General features: G+C 36.0%; 4 protein-coding genes across 6 annotated transcripts in view; 2 read left to right on the top strand and 2 right to left on the bottom strand.

Moving 5' to 3' along the window:
• LOC123873795 (mitochondrial carrier protein Rim2) overlaps positions 1–4,210 on the top strand; it is a 44,935-nt gene extending 40,725 nt beyond the window's left edge. For all 3 annotated transcript variants that reach the window (XM_045918854.1, XM_045918855.1, XM_045918852.1), the window contains one exon: positions 1,606–4,210. In XM_045918854.1, the coding sequence (XP_045774810.1) occupies positions 1,606–1,726 (121 nt within the window). In that variant the 3' untranslated portion in view covers positions 1,727–4,210. The remainder of the gene's footprint in view (positions 1–1,605) is intronic.
• A 5-nt stretch (positions 4,211–4,215) lies between these two features.
• Positions 4,216–7,973, bottom strand: LOC123873802 (guided entry of tail-anchored proteins factor 1-like). The gene is made up of 3 exons (XM_045918863.1): positions 7,944–7,973; positions 5,202–5,311; positions 4,216–5,112 (listed from the first exon to the last, which is right to left on the bottom strand). The coding sequence occupies exons 2-3, from the start codon at positions 5,286–5,288 to the stop codon at positions 4,690–4,692; spliced, it is 510 nt and encodes a 169-aa protein (XP_045774819.1). The 5' UTR covers positions 5,289–5,311; positions 7,944–7,973; the 3' UTR covers positions 4,216–4,689.
• Positions 5,658–7,624, top strand: LOC123873793 (glutathione S-transferase C-terminal domain-containing protein homolog). Its single transcript, XM_045918842.1, has one exon. The coding sequence runs from the start codon at positions 5,733–5,735 to the stop codon at positions 7,539–7,541; it is 1,809 nt and encodes a 602-aa protein (XP_045774798.1). The 5' UTR covers positions 5,658–5,732; the 3' UTR covers positions 7,542–7,624.
• Positions 7,568–18,435, bottom strand: LOC123873792 (1,4-alpha-glucan-branching enzyme). Its single transcript, XM_045918841.1, has 14 exons — positions 18,192–18,435; positions 16,945–17,114; positions 16,001–16,218; positions 15,142–15,286; positions 14,586–14,676; positions 13,597–13,806; positions 13,149–13,220; positions 12,283–12,454; positions 11,779–11,988; positions 11,191–11,362; positions 10,682–10,866; positions 9,932–10,069; positions 9,072–9,185; positions 7,568–8,303 (listed from the first exon to the last, which is right to left on the bottom strand). Exons 1-14 carry the CDS (start codon positions 18,302–18,304, stop codon positions 8,256–8,258), a joined length of 2,058 nt encoding a protein of 685 aa, XP_045774797.1. The 5' UTR covers positions 18,305–18,435; the 3' UTR covers positions 7,568–8,255.
• Between the last annotated feature and the right edge of the window lie 925 nt (positions 18,436–19,360).

Raw genomic sequence — 19,360 nt, 5'->3', positions numbered from 1 at the left:
GAGTTTCCTTGAGGGATAAGATCCGAAATGAGGAGATCCGCAGGAGAACCAAGGTCACTGACATAGCCCAAACTATTAGCAAGCTGAAGTGGCAGTGGGCAGGCCATGCTTGTCGTAGAGGCGATGGCCGTTGGAGCCGGAAAGTCCTTGAGTGGAGACCGCGTTTAAGCAAACGTAGTGTGGGACGCCCTCCAGCACGATGGACCGATGATATTAAGCGGCTGGCGGGAAGTGGCTGGATGAGGAAGGCTGAGGACCGGGTGTGGTGGCGCTCTTTAGGGAAGGCCTATGTCCAGCAGTGGACGTCCACAGGCTGATGATGATGATGATGATGATGATGTGTAGAAAATATCATTATCGTCGTCGTCGTCAGCCTGTGGACGTCCACTGTTGGACATGGATCTTCATTAATGAGCGCCACCTCACCCGGTCTTTAGCTTCCTCATCTAGCCACTTCTATATAGTTATCATTGATCTAAGAAGCGCCCAACACTACGCTTACGCTCACTTTCACGCGGCGGTCTCCATCTTAAGGATGAAATCTATAGAACGTACTTTGACTTTTCTCAGACTTAAGTTTCAGTTGACAGATTGACAGTATCTTAACCCCCACGTGTTAAATTATGATCCAGTCCAGACTAAATGTAGAAATTATAAGTTCCCAAACAACCTGGAAATCAAATCCAGGACACGTCCACTCACAAAGCCGCAGCGCTCATCACTGTGCCGTGTCTATAAACCAATTAGACTAGACAATAGGAGGATAGCATTTATTAAATCATCTGACCAAATCAAAACAGATTACCCCTCAGTTGAATGAATAAATTAATCTACGTCAAACCTACAGTTATCATGTTCGCGATAAATTGCGACGTTGTGATTTGACTCCAGTCTATAAGCGAACGCAAGGTCGAACTGTTATTTCGTTTCGGTTGTATATTGATTTATTGATTATGTTAATGTGAAATTTGAATTTATAAAGCCTTTACTAAATATAGAAAATCAGCTTTCTTTTATCTTTTGGTGCTTATTTTGTACACATGCAATGTACCCAATCAATGTAACTTAGTAACTTTTTGAAGTTAACTTTTTCTATAAAGAGAATAATGTCTGCTAAGGTTATTTTTGTGCTTTTGCTTCATTTTAAAAATTTGAACCAATAATAAACTTAATACTTATGAAGTAATCCAAACTTTACTTAAACTACTAACATAAACTTTTGAATTATGAACACCTTTCCTTTCAATACTGTCCAAATTTTAGGTATATAAAGCATAATTTTATCATAGAATATCTCTGCTTTATCTTTTTTTTACCATATTAAAAGAAAAGTGATAAGCACCATAACCATATCTGTCCTATTACTAGTGGTAAGGTAGTGAGTACTTTACTGGCAAATACTTGCCCATCAAGTTGTTTAGTGTTCTGGTGTAATGTATAGAAAATGATTAATTTTAACAGCTGAATAGAACTGTCATACTTATTTCAAGTATGTCTGTTTCAGTCTTTTATATTCTTTTGACTAATAGACCTTTGCATTACCACACAGTCAAAGGTTAACTTGTTATGAAACAATAATAATTACAGAAAATGTTTCTTCCCCAGGGGCCTCGGGACGCAGCTAGTTCGTCAAATACCGAACACAGCCATCATGATGAGCACATACGAAGCAGTGGTGTACCTCCTCACCACACATTTCAACAGCTCCTTTTACGAAAACACTTAATTCCATACCAGCTTGTTATCTGAGGAAACCCGTAGAATGAGCTTGTCTCGCTTAGATACAACTTATTAGAAGAGGATGGAATGTTGGCTAGTTGCTGAACAATGTTGGCTAAGATACAGTCTAGCATGACCATAAATGCAGCCGATAACAATTGTTGTGACGTTGCAATCACAAGCTAAGGTGATCAGTACATCTCGCACTAATACACACAGCTATAATACGATCGCAATCGCCTTTGATTGGCTGACACTTATAGTGTTTGCCTTCTAAATCAGCCAGTAATTGCGATTGTCACAATGTGATAATCACAACTTCTGTGTTAACCCCCCTGTTGCCAAACTTTGATACAACGTAATGATTTCAATACTTTCTGTTGACTGGCATTTCTATTGTAAACCATCCAGCCAAGCTGTAGCGAACACTAGCTTTCTAGTAAAATACACTTTAAAGTAGTGAAATGGATGAACTTGACCTTTAACTCTGTAGCTAGGTTTGTTGCATAAGCTCCATAGCTCAAAAGCTCTGTGAATCAAAATTACCATAAATTCAGTCAATTATTACTATTGCAATGGTTTCAAAGAACATGTCTCGCAATACAGCCGCAGGTCAAATTATTTATTGATAAAACTGTGCCTCATAAAAATATGGGATTTGGAATGCTTCCAGTTTCACGACTAAGCAATGATAAATATGAAATATATATGCAGCTTTTATATGATTCAATGTTATAATTGATTGATAGAAATGTATTTTGATTGTTTCAGAATTCATTCTATTTATGTCCAATAATATGTTAAGATATTTTGTGCCATAGTAAAGGTATAAAATATGATAAACAGAATTCAAAATGGCATAAATTCTTTGTAAAATAATGGTAATTTAAAGCTATTTCTATCAGCATCGTTTTGAGCAAAAAGTGTAGTAATATATTGTAGTACCTATGTTGGATAAAACTCTGGGATTATATTATGTTATTGAGTTATGAAAAATGTCACTTGCCAGCGTTGTCCTTAGGCTAGGGACAAATGTCGCGGAATTGTCGCAAAACCGTGCGGAATTCCACTAGATTTGTTTCTGGCCATGAGAGAAGTTTGAATTCAAGTTAATGATTTAACTTTTGTGTACTAAATTTTATAAATAAATGTATGTAATGTAACAAAATTATATCAATTGTTTACTTTTGCTGTTGTAAAGAATATTTGTTGTTGTGTTGCAGTGTACTAGAATTTATAAGAGTTACAAAAGATTGTAAATACATTCTAATATCATGTTCACAATCATTTTTATTTAATTTGGTGTTTTTGTTTTAATATAAAGGTCTTAAATATGCAGATGGTTTTATGTTACTTGACTGTCATGCATAAATAAGTATCTAATATCACATATAATATTTCTTTATTCTGAACTTAAATATTAAATAATTGAAATATGAAAATGATAATTTTGTCAATTTAAGCATTTTTGAAAAGGTTTTCAAAATATTCCACCTATTTGATATTGCTGAATAATAGTTTCGCTTTAGTCATAGATTTCTAGTCTGTTTTATAAAAGATATGCCTAATAAATGGTAGGCAAACAAAGAAAAATAGTTGAAAAACGTGTACAATGCAACTCAATAATTATGAAAAAATAACTTTTTGAATATTATTTATATGTACTAAAATTCTTATCAAAGATTTTAGGAATTTTTGATATTAAAAAAAAAAACATTTCAATATTAAAAGATAAGCAGTCTTCAAAGTAATATTTGCACTTATATTATTATATACTTACCATTACTACCATGCTAATTTCAATAATATTGCATGAATATTGAATATACATCCATACTGAATAAAATATTGATTCAATTTTTTCAACTTGCTCTGTAGAAAAGTATTGCTTGATTTTTGTTATTGAGATTGGAATTTTGCCAAATAAGATAGTTTTATGAATTTCTATTAAAAAGAAAGGCCCAGAATATAGTTTTAAGATAAAGCTTTGATAAAATGTTTTCCATTATGTATATTATATTGAACAGTTTAGCACAGATTTAGCAAGTTGTGAGCTGTGATATAGCGCTTGTAAATATTAGTCATTTGGGTGGTCACCATTAGGGTCCCAAGCTATCATAATATATTGAAATAATCGTTTTACTTTATGAGAAAAATGATTTATTTCTTTTTAATCCTTAAAATTAAGGTTTAAGTTTTATTAGTCTACAAAGAAAAGCGGGGTATTCTCTATGTTTTTTAACCTGTAGTACGCCTCGCCAGTAGATGGTTCCACAAGTTGGATGTCAGATCAGTTTTCATGTTAACAAAACAAAGGGCTAACAGTTTCAACATAGTGGATATTAAGCTTGATAACATTGATTCATCTTAAAATATTAGGAATTGGTTGAACAGACTTTCTGGTTGTACATTTGCTATGGAAAGATTTGGACGTATGTCAGACTGAGTATAAGTACCTACTATTAAATTTGTTTAAATAAATAAAAATAATTAAAATATAAAACATTTTTTTATTCAAACCATACCTTTTCATTAATCTTTGTGTTAATTTATAAATACTATAAATACGATTGTTAGATCGGACTATCCCATTATAATCCCATTAGCTCCTAGTGGAAGCTCTGAACACTGTTCTTTAAGCTCTTTAAAGACGGCCCCACTGGGAGCAAGAAAGTGGAATTATAATGGAATAGGCCATTACACGTTTTTAAAGGATTGTCAGTTCATCTCATAGAATTTACAGGTGACTTGAAAGCAAACAGTTGCCTTGGCCAGCACATTACGTCAGTGGTTAAACATAAGTTTGAAAAACTAGACCAAGACCATGGCCTTTCAAGGAGGTAATTTTGCCAGGTTTCTTACACAGGCACTTTGCCTTGTTGAAATGGTTAGTTATTATTTTCATCTACTACAACAAAAACCTCATAACACTTTGTTATTGCTATAATATCTAGTCAATATATTTTACATTTAGGAAATGAGAGGTTTGAGCAAAGATCTTATGGATACATTAGATATTAAAACCCACACATGTGTTGATACAGCATTTGGTGTATCACTTGGATATCTAAGTATTGTAGTTAGAGGAAAAAGATCACCCTCTAATGCTACTATTGGCTCTCGTCTGAACCAAATCACAGATATGACAATAACTAAACCAATCACAGCTTGCAATATAATATTTATAGAGCCTTTTATAGCTAAGCTCTTACTTAAACGAGTCTGTGCATTTTCCTTTAATAACATATCAAGCTTATTAATTCTGCGCTGTATTTTAGAGTATGCCGCAAAATCATCCTTCATTGATAAATTTTGCTGTTCATTCTTGAACTTTACTATTTCTATCCAAACAGAACGTTCCTCATTCGAAGGCCTCACGAAGCATGAAGCAATCTGTAAAGATAATTGTCAACATTTGAAATAATAAACATTTACCTACTAACATAAATCTTAATAATTTTCTAGGTTAGTTGAATACTTACTGGTTTTACCAAAACTGGCACTAATGCACTCAGTGTACAAAGGATTACGATATAAAGGAGAAGAAATCCATTTAGAACTTCCAGCATTATTGTTATTTTTTGCAGTCAGACTCAATTTAAGAAAATTCATTGGAATTTGGATTCTCAAAACAAAATGTCAGGCAGGTGTCAGTCAAACTGTCGGCCATTTGTTTTTTTCTAATCTTTCTGTTTTGTTGCTACTTGCCATTGATTTTTTTTTTATTTGTAAACAAAAAAATGCAATGGCAAGTGGCAACAAAAAAGGAAGAATATAAATTATTGACATTACATTTACATTTTGTATCCAATGATCTCCAAGTTCCACTGGTTCCAATCTAATTGATCAAATGTTGGCCAAATATTGACACTGTCACTGTCAGTTGTCAGTTGTCACTGAATTAGAACAACGCAATCGCTTAGGTGACACCGTGGTCTGTGGGTGACACAACACAACCTAACCTACAAAACCCTTTTAAATATTCTTTATTTAAATATTTCACCAGCTGTACAATGAAAAACGAAGTTTATTTATTAACATACTCATCGAAAGAAGAGTTTAACCAAACAGGAACAATAAAAATCCCAATGGAGTCTCTTATAACTTATTGTGTGCATAAATATTGTCAGTCTGAAGAAGTAAAGCTGAAATTTGTTCACACAGCTAATAATGTGGATAAAGCACTATTAAACCTAAATTGTGAATGTATAGAATTCATTGATTATTGTGAGATTCCGTGGCAAGTCTCATCATGTGTGTATCCTACTGTTTTCTACAACAGTACAATCATTACAGGATTGTGTGCCGTTTCACGTCATATTTGTAGATATAGATCATCTCCACAGTCCCCTCAAGAGGCCGAAGAAGGTTTACTTGGTTTCAGGAAAGGATGCCTTCAAGCCCCTAACGAAGTATCTATTTGGACCAAATTCTGCGAAATTGATCTATTAAACTCAGTTAAAGACCTACTCCTTGGAGAAAGAAATGTAAAAGTACCCAAAAGTTTAGTTAAATTTGAAAATCATTTGAAAAAACCTGTTAGAATACATAACGTGTATAAAATAGCCAGGGAGTTAAAGAAGGAAACAATCACTTCAATTAATAAAGATACTTTAATCAACATTGTAAGTAAGGATAGTAATTCATTAAATGACCAAAGGATGCCTAAAAATAGGAAATGGAAATCAAATGTTAAAAAAGAACTTGAAGTAGATTGTTGTGTTAAAATTGAAGACCTTAATGTTACACATAAATTTGCTGAAGGCCCATTTTTTACTCTCGCTGACTTAGTATTATTTGCTCCATATAATATAGTAATGAAAAGTTTTGGGGAGAACGTAATTGAATCTCTATTACCTCTAACATTTAAATGGTTTTCAAACACAAAAAGTATGAAAGAACTTGGAAATGTAAACTATCTTTTCCAGACAATAGATGTTAAGCCACTGTCAATTGAAAATATGGAATTACCACATACAGAAGATGTCAGTCTTTATAAATCAGATCCTAAACGACTCAATCCTAAAAAGAGGTTATTTACCAAACCTGAAGATATAGAAAATGCTCTAAATGTGTTAGAAGAAGGAATGGAATTAGGTTTAAGTAATTTCAGTATAGATAAAAGTTTTGATTGGAATGTAATTCCAGATGGAGCCAACCCAGCTGCTGGCCACTTACCAGATGAGAGGGTAATTAGAAAGTCCAAACAGTTAGAAAACTTGTGTCTAGCTGTTTTATCCATGGCAAAGGAAGGAGATCATATTGTTGACTTCTGTTGTGGTTCTGGACATTTAGGAATCCTTATCGCATACCTACTTCCAAAATGCACAGTTATATTACTAGAGAATAAGGAGCAATCTCTTTCAAGAGGTAAAGAAAGAGTGCAACAAATGGGTCTTCAAAATGTTTACTTTTTCCAATGCAATTTAGATTTCTTTATAGGAAAATTTGATATAGGAATAGCTTTACATGCATGTGGGATTGCTAGTGATTTGGTATTGGACAAATGTTTGGAAGCGAACGCAAAATTTGTTATATGCCCATGTTGCTATGGTTCTTTACATGCAACAGATAGACTTGTTTACCCGAGGAGTTCTGTGTTTAAGAATTTGAGTATTGATCAGTATTTGTGTATTGGCCACACGGCTGATCAAACTCATCAAGAACATCCATTGTCAGTCAGAGGCGCAAGATGTATGGCAATAATAGATTCTGATCGTGCCAGATTAGCCCAAAAGTTTGGCTACAAAGTGACGTTATCAAGGTTAAAGCCTTTATCATGTACTCCTAAGAACAATTTACTTATAGGTGTACCCTCTTAATAAAACACATTTTACATACAAAACGATGTTTTAATAAAAATAAATGTATTTAATATTAAAATAATAAATTTTTTGTACTTCTTCCTAAGTCTTTCATTTATATAAAATTGGAAAGTAAAAACAATAAATAACACCTTGAATCCTTGTAACAAACAAAATATTATTCTTACATGTCAAGTAATAAGATAATAGGGATTTCACACAATTCAGTTTGGAAATTCTATAATTTTTTTTTACATGCATATGGTTTTTCAACTTGTTTACTACATAAATATTAAACAGCCTTAAAAAATGTAATTGTTTTACATATTTTAACTGGAATTAACAAAAACTGCATAGCACTTATAATGTAAACTGTATAACACGTTTTAGGACTCGGTTGTGACTTACTTTTGTGATATTTATACATAATTTTTCATTAATAAATTCATGTCTAATCACAATGACTAGGATATGGCACTTCCACGCAAGGGTACAGCAAGTTGGCTCTTATATATAAATAAATCATGATTATGAACTAAATAAAGATGTCATAATAACAATACATAATACAAATAGGTAGGTTTTTATAAAGCAATGCCCTATAAATATCTACAATACCTATTAATGATTTTATGTAGATATACTAAGCTTTATATTACAACATTAGATATACATTTCTCATTGTGGAATTTGAAGATAATCTTAAACAATAGGTATTTTAATATGTTTCTACTATTCACAACGAGCGTAAACAATAGCTGAACGGCAGGGAATGTAAACCTGAAACAAAAAAAAAAAAAAAATAGAATAATTTAGGTCGATCGTGATGATCTCAACACGATCGACCGTCTAGTGTCTACTAACTACTCAGTACTCTCTCAATCATTAGAATGAAAAGGTTTTTTTTCTCTCTCTGGCTTTACAAAAATTAGCCAATGTCAAGTTTGTAGTTATTCACAAGTTAGGGAAACTATACAAGTATGGACCTCGTCTGTGCCGGCACTCGCCGACACACGCGTGGCACCCCTTTTAGAGCGCTTCCCTGTCAGTTCCACCACCAAAAACACCAGTAAAACACAAAACCCGGCCACTAAAAAAAACACTTCAAAAAGGTGAGCACGCGCGCCAGCAAACACCAACACAGACAAAGTCCCTGAAAAGGTTTAAGGCCATAGACCACCCATTGGCCAAGTGTGGAAGTGAATTGGCAGATGTCACACACCTTTGAGAACATTTTATAGAACTCTCGTTTGCTCGCTATTTTTATTTAAAAAAAAATAGGTTCTGTCACAATGTTTTCTTACACCGTTAAAGCAAGTGACATTCAATTACTTCAAACACACATAACTCCGAGAAGTTAGCACTGCAAACGAAATAGAATTTCAGACCCTCGAACCTTAACCACTAGTCTATCGCCGTTTATCTTTTACATATAACTAGATAATGCCCGCGACTCATCAAAATCGGTTGGGCCCTGAAAAGCTATCAGATGGACGAACAAACACGCTTTCGCATTTATAATATTAGTATGGATATAAGTATTTTTACCTGTATTGAGTCATTCCGGTTGCTCCAGGGCATGTTCTGTGTGTGATGGAACTCATTATCTGCCTCCACGCGCCCGAAACCGCCATACTTTTTGCTATCCGAGCACAATACAGCCTGAAACAAAATCAAAATTTTATTCAACTCCTCTTCAGTTAGGTAGATATTTTTTTACTCTGTGGTAATACAATGAAAAAGGCAAATGGGAATTCGCTGGCCGAGCACAATTGCTGATTTTTTTTCTGGACTTTGCTTTTGCTTAGAATTGAGTTCCAGTTAAAACGAGACCGATTTATGTCAGCGATATAACGCTGTCTCGTTTTAACAGTGTCCTTAACTCTTAAGTCTGAACAAAGCTAATGTTCGCCCTATAGATATCAGCCTTAAGGTGCATGACACGGGTCTGCCCGCGAAATTCAAATTTAATTTGGTTTTTCGCAATTTGTAAATTAACACGACAAAGTAGGCTTATGACATTCTAATTCCGCCAATGGCAATCTTTACAGGATAACATAAAAATCTTTACTTGAAAGTGTTCAGTTTGCGTAAAACCAAATTAAATTTAAATTTCGCGGACAGACCCGTGTCAGCGGTATGTAAGCATGTTCAAAACGAGTGCCAATGCTTTAGTACAGCAAGGATAGATATCAGATATAGCTTGAGATTGAACAAGCCAAACAGAGTGTTACCTACACTCCCGTGTCTGTCGTACGTTCTGCGTCTGATCTACCTCCGGTCATGTCAGAATGCCGTCCTATAAGTTTCTGAGAGTAAGGTAATGGAGTGTGCACCCGTGTTTGAACACACCGCTCCGCCCCGCTAAGAATGGGTGCCGTGGCATGAATTCGTTCAGAACTGTATACCTGATACTTCCCCGGCACGTCGACGCCCACGCGGTAGTCGGTGAAGCTCTGCGTGGGGTGGAAGTTGAACACGAACAGCAGGCCGGCGCGCTCGAACGCGATCACCTTGTCGCCATCATGCTTGCACGACACGTACGCCTGGGATAAACAACCCGAATATATTGGATAGAAGCAAGCATTACTTTGAAGAAATCCATGATACACAAGGCGCAAATTTTTTTTTTAATATTAGCCATGCTAATCATGACTAATACTCCCCTTTCCCCTCCAATTAAGTGTAAAGCTTGTGCCAGGAGTAGGTACGACAATAGTACAACGGGTGGAGTTTGAACCGCCGACCTTTTGGAATTCAGTCTGCTCCTCAACCGTTGAGGTATCGACTATCGAGGCTCTTATTTATTTTATTATATGTACTTAGATTCTTCAAATCAAAAATGATAAATGAAACGATCCCTCTTAGGCTGCATCATCACTTGCCAGCAGGTCTGATTGCAGCCAAACGATCCATACTCATATTATAAATGCGAAAGTGTGTCCGTCTGTCTGCTACCTTTTCACGGCCCAACAGTTTAACCGATTCTGACGAAATTTGGTACAGGGTTAGCTTATATCCCGGAGACGGACATAGGCTACTTTTTATCTCAGAAAATCAAACAGATCCCACGCGATCTTTAAATACCTAATTCCACGCAGATAAGGTCGCGGGCATCCACTAGTACCTACAGTGTATAAATTAAAAAAAAATCTCACCGGATTGGACCTCAGCCAACCGTACTTCTCTTCCAGCGCGTTCATATCGACGTCGAACTGGTTGAGGAAGCGGTACTTGAGCAGGGGATCGTCCACGAGGTGCCACTGGCGGCGCGCGTAGTGGTACGACGAGTTGTTGCCTTCGCGCGGGAAGTCCAGCCACTCCGGGTGCCCGAACTCGTTGCCTGACGAAATAATAGGGTTCTTCATGCCTTACATCTTTATTTTTTAACCTATTTATTTTTATTTATTTATTTGACACTACTTAACTTTTGTGTTGAGTGTCAAATAAATATTGTATATCGGCTTATTGTTAATGCGAATTAGGTACCCACGATACAGGATTACCTAGTGTGGGTACCACCAGACGCAGAAAAATTGTATAAGACTTTGTATTTGGTAAATAAATATTTTTTATCAACATCGCTGGCTGGACCCATAAATGTGTGAGTGTGTACGCTTGCGTGTGTGTACATGTGTGAGTAATTTAGTGTCTCGTTCCTACATACCTATAAAGTTGAGATAGGCCTCTCCGCCGAGCGCGTGCGTGATGAGGCGTATCATGCAGTGCAGCGCCAGGCCGCGCTCGATGACGGCGCTGGGCTCGCTCAGCGTGCTCATGTGCGTGTACATGGATGCGTCCATCAGCCAGAATGCTAAGGTTTTGTCCCCTACCAGAGCCTAGATCATAAAACAAATAAGTTATCAGTCACCCTTGTGGTTTTGTTTTTACAAGCGTTTTATTTGGCACACAATGATACATTACTCTTATCGTACTTTTGTCGTAGTCATCGTAGTCTTGTCGTAGTCGTCGATTTGTCGTAGTCGTGTCGTACACTTATCGTAGTCGTGTCGTACACTTATCATAGCCGTCTTGTACGCTTATCGTAGTTTAGTCGTATTTTTATCGTCGTCTTGTTGCAGTCGCGTCGTACACTTATCGTAGTCTTGTCGTAGTCTTATCGTAGTCATGTCACAGTCTTGCGTACTCTTATTGATGTTCTGTCGTACGCTCGTTGAATTTTTGCAGTCTTGTCGCATTCATGTCGTTATCGATTATTCGGATCCTGTGTGGCGGAGAAGTAAAATTAGAATACCTGGTCATGGCTCTCAGCATAAGCCACAGTGGCCTCGAGCCAGCGTCTGTTGGTGAGCGTGTGAACGATGTGTCCCATCTCCCAGTCCTCATCCTTCTGCTCCTTCAGCAGCTTGATCCACATATCAGGAATAGCCATGCCTAGACGGTAATCGAACCCGGTGCCGCCTTCGTTCACCGGCCGACCTGAAGCTGGCATGCCTGATACATCCTGTGAAAACGTTGTATGAACCTATATTAGTATTATACAGAGGAAAGATTTGTTCGTTCCCTTGTGATCGATAAACTCTGAAAAATTGCATTGCGGCCGTTTTGAAACTTTTATTAATTGTTATAGTGGCAACAGAAATACCCATACTCTGTAAAAATTTCACCTCTCTACCTATTACGGTTCATGAGATACGTCCCGCTGACAGATAGACGGGCAGACTGACAGACAGCGAAGGCTTAGTTCCCGTTGGCACGCCTCGGGTACGGATTACGGAACCCTAAAACTGAAATATACCTCAGCAATAGTGATGGCCCGTTTGTCGTTACTGTGGATGAGCTCGTTGGCTACCATCAGATACACCAGAGCTTCCGTGTCGACGTTGAGGCCGAAGTACTCGTCGTAGTGGCCGGAGAAGCCCGCGCCTATGCCGCGGTTGTGGTACAACATGGACGTCACACCGTCGAATCTGTCAAAATTAATACTTTTATATTTAAGAAAATAATAAAGCAATAAAAATTATGTGGAACATTTTATTACAGATAGCATAAGTGCACTACTACTAAGTAATAGAATCACAGAGTTAGGTATCAGCTTTAAGTATAAACCACCCAGACTTTGTCAAGTCAAAAAAAAAAAAAAAATTGTGTATGAGAGTTCGGCACGCTCTTCTTTCGCTCTACTCCGCCATCTCTGTCATCCATCAAGAATAGGGATGATGACTCCTAGTCAAATCAGTGACTTTTTATCAAACGTCAAAACGTTTGCTTAGCAAGGGAGCTTGTATGAAATTCACAGAAGTGACGTCATAGACATTTGACATAATTTGATGTACTTTTTTAGTTAAATCGATAATTTAAAATGGTTAGCAAACTTAAACCTAACAGCGGACCTGGATTTTACGAATTTTTGAATTTTGGACTCTATTTAATAATTCCTAAGAAATAATTTATTTTTGACATAGGCATCCTCCCAATTCAATGGCACATTGCGGTTCACCTTCCGTTACTGGCGGGCGCCAGGCCTATCGTCTTATCACTGTTCAACGTAAGGACCACGTGGAAAGAAGGTGAAAAGGTTCTACAGCTGGCAGTCAAAAGTACTCATCGATTTTATGCATTTTTGAGTGATTTTTTGGGACGATGAGGTGGTTTTAAACTCACCTGAATCCATCAAACTGATATTCCTCTTGATACCATCGCAGGTTAGACAACAGGAATCGTAGCACCTCAGTTCTGTAACATTTTGATACTTAAATATAACAATGAATCAATTAAACAAAAAAGAGAGTCATGTTCGGGAATAAAATAATGCCGGCAATTGCAGCCTAGTTCTAAATTAAGTGCTAGTGGAACCTGTAAAATGATTAAGTGAAAAATAAGCCAAGTTATAACAAAAACTAATATAAGAAATAGATATTTAAAAAAAAATTGCCTTACTCAGAGAAAAAATATTCCACAAAATGTTGGTAGGTAGGTACTACACATACAATATACATAATATGTATATTTTAGAACCGAATCGCAATTTAGGCAATCCTCAGATACGCTGAATACCATTAGTCAAAGGCTTATTTACTGCTTAACGATTATTTAGTCCTCCCTTACTTACTCAGAGTAATTAAAAAGTCTGCTGTCCCATAGCGAGTGCGTGCCGCGGGGCCCGTCGTGGAAGAAGCAGGAGGTAGTACCATCGAACTCATTCAGTCCGTCCAATGTGTTCTTCGAGGCGTGGGAGTGCACCACATCTAGTAACACGTATATGCCCATCTCGTGAGCTCTGTCGATCAGCTTTTTTAGCTCGCAGGGAGTTCCGTACCGACTAAAAATTGATTTTTTTGTTTAAAATCCTGCACCAGCCGTGTTGTGCGGCATTCGCTCAGACGAGGTATAGAATAGAATAGAACAGAAATATTTTCACTCAAATAAACTTGCACACATACTTTTGAATCGTCAAATGCACCAGTGAGAATATAAATTCCTATTTATCTAAATCCATACTTCCATCCATACTAATATTATAAATGCGAAAGTGTGTCTGTCTGTCTGTCTGTCTGTCTGCTACGTTCTCATGGCCCAACCGCTGAACCGATTTTAATGAAATTTGGTACAGACCTGGGATACATCCCGGGGAAGGACATAGGCTACTTTTTATCCCGGAAAATCAAAGAGTTCCTACGGGATTTAAAAAAAATAGAAATCCACGTGGGCGAAGCCGCGGGCATCACCTAGTATTCTATAAAAGAAAAAGGTGAGTGATCTATTACACTTAACACTACTGGACGAATCGCACTAAAGTCCGCATGCAGATCGCTATTATGACGTAGGCATCTGAGAAAATCCATAAAGGATTTTTGAAAATTCAACCGCTAAGGGGGTAAAATAGGGGGGGTTTGAAATTTGTGTAGCCCACGCAGATGAAGTCACGGGCATAAGCTTGTAATTAATATAAACGAGGTATAATATAAGTCAATGAGGTTTACACCATCATGTGGAGTCCACATGATGGTGTAAACTCCATCTAGTTTACAGTTTACACCATCATGTGGATCATCATAGTCGCTGATTCAATAAACAATAAATTAACAATAGAATCCTCACCTACTAGCTGCAAAGTAACTTGTGACTTGGTATCCAAACGATGCGTAATAAGCATGCTCCATTATGGCCATCAACTGAATTGCATTATAACCTGTAATAAGAATTGTTTCTTTGTTTTAAACGTTTTTCAAAAATTATTAATATATGTAATTCTCAAAGTACGAAGAATATCATAACAATATCAACACTTGGTGAGGCACGAAACATGAACTGTATCATAGGATAGTTATTAGTTAACTTAAATGGAACTGGACAGGTCATATGTGCCATATGCCGGATGACCTTGTAAGACAAAGCTTCTGGTCAACCAAAATCATCAACGCAAGTGTAGCACATGGCGGTGACATTGAATTAGATTGATATGAATTAGTTACATTTTTAGTTGCCTAAATAAGCTAGGAATTGGGCAACTGAAACCTTTGGACCTTTGAAACCGTGGGACAGTACCTGCTAATTCAGACCCAGGATAGTTAAGGAACACCTGCAATAGGATGGACTGGAGACTTCTAGAAGGTTGCGTTCAGATGGATAAATAAAGATTCATGGTGGTATTTACCTAAACCTTTAATCCTCGGCAAGACATTGTCTCTAAACTCCAAATACGTGCCAACTCTGCCTTCATTGGTTGCTATACCAACATGGCACTCGTAAATACGTAGGGAAGCTGGTCGGCTTACTTTACTGTGTTTGAACTGGTATGGCTGAAATAAAAAGGAATCAATTACCTACTTAAAAGTAAGCTTAAAAAGTTCACTGGTAGTGTAACTGTACTACTATTATAATTAAAAAAATGTCTTATTAGAACTTGGCTTGGCACACTGGCCATGTGTCTTGATAACTTAAGTAATCTTTTTAAATAGTTTAACATATCTATGAGTTTAACATTTTAAACATTCAGATGATCATATCAGTGTTATCTCAGTCTTCATGTACTTACCTAACGGTTTTGAAAAAATAACATTTTTAACATACTTAGATACATAGGTAAGATAATAATATATTTTATAGAATTCACATAAGTTGAACTATGTTAATAAACAACAGAACTAAATGAAGCCTCCTATACTTCTATTGTAACAATAGTATTGTTTATTAATGTGAACGAAGCATAAATACACAATCAATAATCTTGAATTATATAAAATTTTATCATATTTATGGCCTTTATAACTTGATGCTCATAATATTAGTATCCTTAAAAAACTGCAGATTAAAAATTCCAATAATAGGGAGTCTTCTAATTATGAGGTTACTTTTTATACATTCAAGGCAAGAGTGAATAGGCATCTTGTAGGCAAGCGGCTCCAACTTAGACCTCACCATTGAACTGTTTCTCAGGCACGATTGTCATCAAGCGCAAATCTCACAATTTTTTAAATATACTCATAATCAGGCTACTTTTTTAATAGTTTTACCTCATCAGGTCTATAAATGAACTGTTGGTAAGTGAAGCCCTCATAGGGTTTGACGTAGCTGGCCCATGGTGATACTCTGTACAAATGATCATTCACTATAAGCTGCACCCTGCTCTGGTGTTTTAGGGGGTGTGAACCATCCGGGTTAGCCGGGATGTAGAGCTCCCATTTCCCATACTCTAGCTTCTTGAATGGATGACTCTTTGGATTCCATCCATCTGGAAAAGGAATTAGACTTACAAAGGAGAAAATGCTTTAATGTGTTTTGGTCATAATGTGTTTTGGTCGTCCTAAAATTCAAGCTCTATTTCATTAGGACACTATTGATTTTGTAACGATACTGAGTCTCATAGTCACTTGGACAATCTCCTTTGCCTTACACACTAGTCGAAGACCATAAGCAAGAACTAAACTTGACATTAAAACAAAACGCTCAGGATCGCCTTTATGAAACCTTTAAAACTTTTCCTTATCATATTGATTTTTTTTGTATTATACACAGGATGTATTCCTCTTTTAGTTAGGTAAGTACCTAACTAATTTACATATCTGTACCTACCCTACGCTGGAAGAGATTGTTGTTTAGCGATAAGGCCACCTTTTGTACGTTTTTATCAAACCTATCTGTGTCTATTGTATCATACAACTAGTGTACGATACAGAATAGGTTTATGTATTTTTACTAATATACCAACCTACACAGGTAGTCATAGAACTAAGATAAATTGAAATTTGCATCTGCTATCTTTAGCAGATATTAATTTCTGCATTTGGTAACAAAAGGGCTGGTTCATTCCTTGCGCAACGGATCAGCCTGGCTGTCTGTCCAGCGCGGAAATGCAGCCAGTATTCTTGGCACCATTTCACGAGGCATGACTTGTACAGTAGTTAAATAAGGCACGCTTTCTTTTACTTTAGCTAATATAATTAGGTAAGTTACGTACTAAAGTCTCCTTGCAGATGCATGCTGTGTGCGCCAGGGGCCCATTCTCGCCAAACAACAGAGCCGTCGAACCCGAACTGTGGCCCGTAATAGTTATAGGCAGATGTGAATGACTCCACACCGCCATCCCAACCGTGAATTTTGTCCCATATGTCTTTGAAACACGCATAACTGGAAATTAAATAAAGAGGAATTGGTTGAAATGCAGTTATTTAGTACTACCTAACACAAAGTGGATAAAAAATATAAGTAGAATCTTTTATTGGCCCGTGAAAATCAGATTTTCGTTATTTTAATAATAATTACTTAATTATGTAATAATTTCATAATTAATAATGATTATAAAAATAAATTGACTTCATAAGAGCCCAATTTTTTTAACATTTACCTATCAAAACGTTTCTTAAATCTTTAATTTAGATACCTACTTTTATTTTATCTACCTACCCCCGAGGAATCAGGATGTATATGATAAAAACAGATCTGCATCACAAAATCCTTTATGGTTCTGTATGAATGATGAATATATGATGAAGGTAAGTACGTACCTACCTACCTATGATTTAAATATTATGACCTTTTGTAATATGTATTTTTCTACAAACCGGTCTTGATCATGATATTACTTTTAAGTAGGTATTGCCGGTAAGTTCCTAAACGTTGGTGTAGGCAATAGGCATCTACCTACATAGCTTTGTTTTTTTTTTGTTTCATCTAGTAGGACGTAAAATGAAATAGCTAACTAAGTACAATTTAAATTTATTTAAAAAAATTACCCAGCACTTGTTTGACGGAAGTTGTACAAAAGTTTTAGGCATAGATATGTAGTTTTAGGTCTATTACAATGACCTTAGATTTGACATTGAAAATGCCTATAAAGCACTTTAAGCGCTAGAATACCTATCCATCGAAGACACGTAGTATTTCCATTTTAAAGCATTAGAATATTAGTAGATCCTGCAAATTTTTAATGCTAGAATACTGAATCGTCCATAAATAGATTAAAAAAAGGAAATAATTAGGTACCTACTAATTATTTCTCTCTATAGTATCTTCGATTTCATGTACCTACTGTAAACTATGTAGCAGTGAAAACAAAGCGCTTGAATCGCTCGATTGTAATACGACTGTAAACAGAAATGATAAAATAACCTCAAACTTGTTTTTTTTTTTAATTTTCTCGTATCACATCTTGAAGTATCGGTAAAAAGAATTAAAATAATAAATACTAATAATTTAATTACATACCGTCGTCGAATTTCTCGTTCATAGGGTCTTAAATAACCATCTCTTTCAAATAATTTCCGTAAGTCGGGCACGGGCACTGCCATCGGATCCATAGCGGAGTAATTTCCTCCCATTTTTTTATTTTTATGTTGGTAGGTATTTTTGGTAGAAATTCGAATGCGCACGCGTCGAAGTGGTGGTGGCAACCGCGCGAACCGATAAATGGAATTCAAATAACAAAAGTCAATGCGTTGAGATTTTGTGATGAATTTTACTGATAACGCGGGGTCATGCATGTTAATGAATGTTTATGTTATACGTTACGTACCTACTAACCTGCTAGTATTAATAACTAAAGCTTATGTATATATGTATTTACTGAGAACATCTCAAAATACTTCATAAAACCTTTCTAAAATTTCTTACTTGCTAGTAGGCCAATTTTTTAACTACTTACTACATTGACAGAGCTAAAATCATGCTCTTCTAATTAACCATCATCAAAATCATGATCAACCCATCGCCGGCTCACTACAGAGTACGGGTCTAGTCTCAGAGTTAGAAGAGTTTTGGCCATAGTCAATCACGCTGGTTGAGTGTGGATAGGCAGACTTCACACACCTTTGAGAATATTATGGAGAACTCTCGCAGGTATGCAGGTTTCATCACGATGTTGTCCTTCACCATTAAAGCAAGTGATATTTAATTTTATTATTGTAATAAAGATTCTCTCAAGCAAAATGCTTAATGCTCTAACTCTGTCGTCTCTTATCTAAAAATTTAAATTCTGCAAAAAATAATTTCAGAATTGTCAAAAAATATAGATTTTCGAAAAACTGATGTTTCTAAATAAGTTTGCTAGATATATAGGACTAAACTAAAAATTAAGTACAAACATTGATCCTACATACCATTCTTCTTTGAAACATTATGAAAATTCCCAGGTTTTTTGCAGTTAACTGTTTTTATATTCGAATATTGCATTCGAATATGCAGTTAACTGTTTTTATATAAAGAGGTGAAGTTTGTTTGTAGGAAGTAATCTCTGGAACTACTGAACTGATTTTGAAAAAAAAATTGTCAGTAGAAAGCTACATTATTGCTGAGAGACAGGCTATATTTGTTATCAAAAACATTAGAGATCTCTACAAATATTGTAATAAGCTAACAATGCAAACCAGGGTGGGTCA

Source organism: Maniola jurtina, chromosome 17 (genome assembly GCF_905333055.1).
Source record: "Maniola jurtina chromosome 17, ilManJurt1.1, whole genome shotgun sequence".
Lineage (NCBI taxonomy): Eukaryota > Metazoa > Arthropoda > Insecta > Lepidoptera > Nymphalidae > Maniola > Maniola jurtina.
The sequence above is the reverse complement of the archived record's forward strand: the minus strand, read 5'-3'. Positions and strand labels throughout refer to the sequence as shown.

Coding starts and splice junctions, on each gene's coding strand:
- LOC123873802 (XM_045918863.1), bottom strand. CDS start 5,288: ATGCTGGAAGTTCTAAATGGATTTCTTCTCCTTTATATCGTAATCCTT. Junction 5,113..5,201: donor TGCCAGTTTTGGTAAAACCA/GTAAGTATTCAA, acceptor TTATCTTTACAG/ATTGCTTCATGCTTCGTGAG.
- LOC123873793 (XM_045918842.1), top strand. CDS start 5,733: ATGAAAAACGAAGTTTATTTATTAACATACTCATCGAAAGAAGAGTTT.
- LOC123873792 (XM_045918841.1), bottom strand. CDS start 18,304: ATGGGAGGAAATTACTCCGCTATGGATCCGATGGCAGTGCCCGTGCCC. Junction 17,115..18,191: donor GAACGAGAAATTCGACGACG/GTATGTAATTAA, acceptor TTTAATTTCCAG/TTATGCGTGTTTCAAAGACA. Junction 8,304..9,071: donor ACCGGAATGACTCAATACAG/GTAAAAATACTT, acceptor TTTTTGTTTCAG/GTTTACATTCCCTGCCGTTC.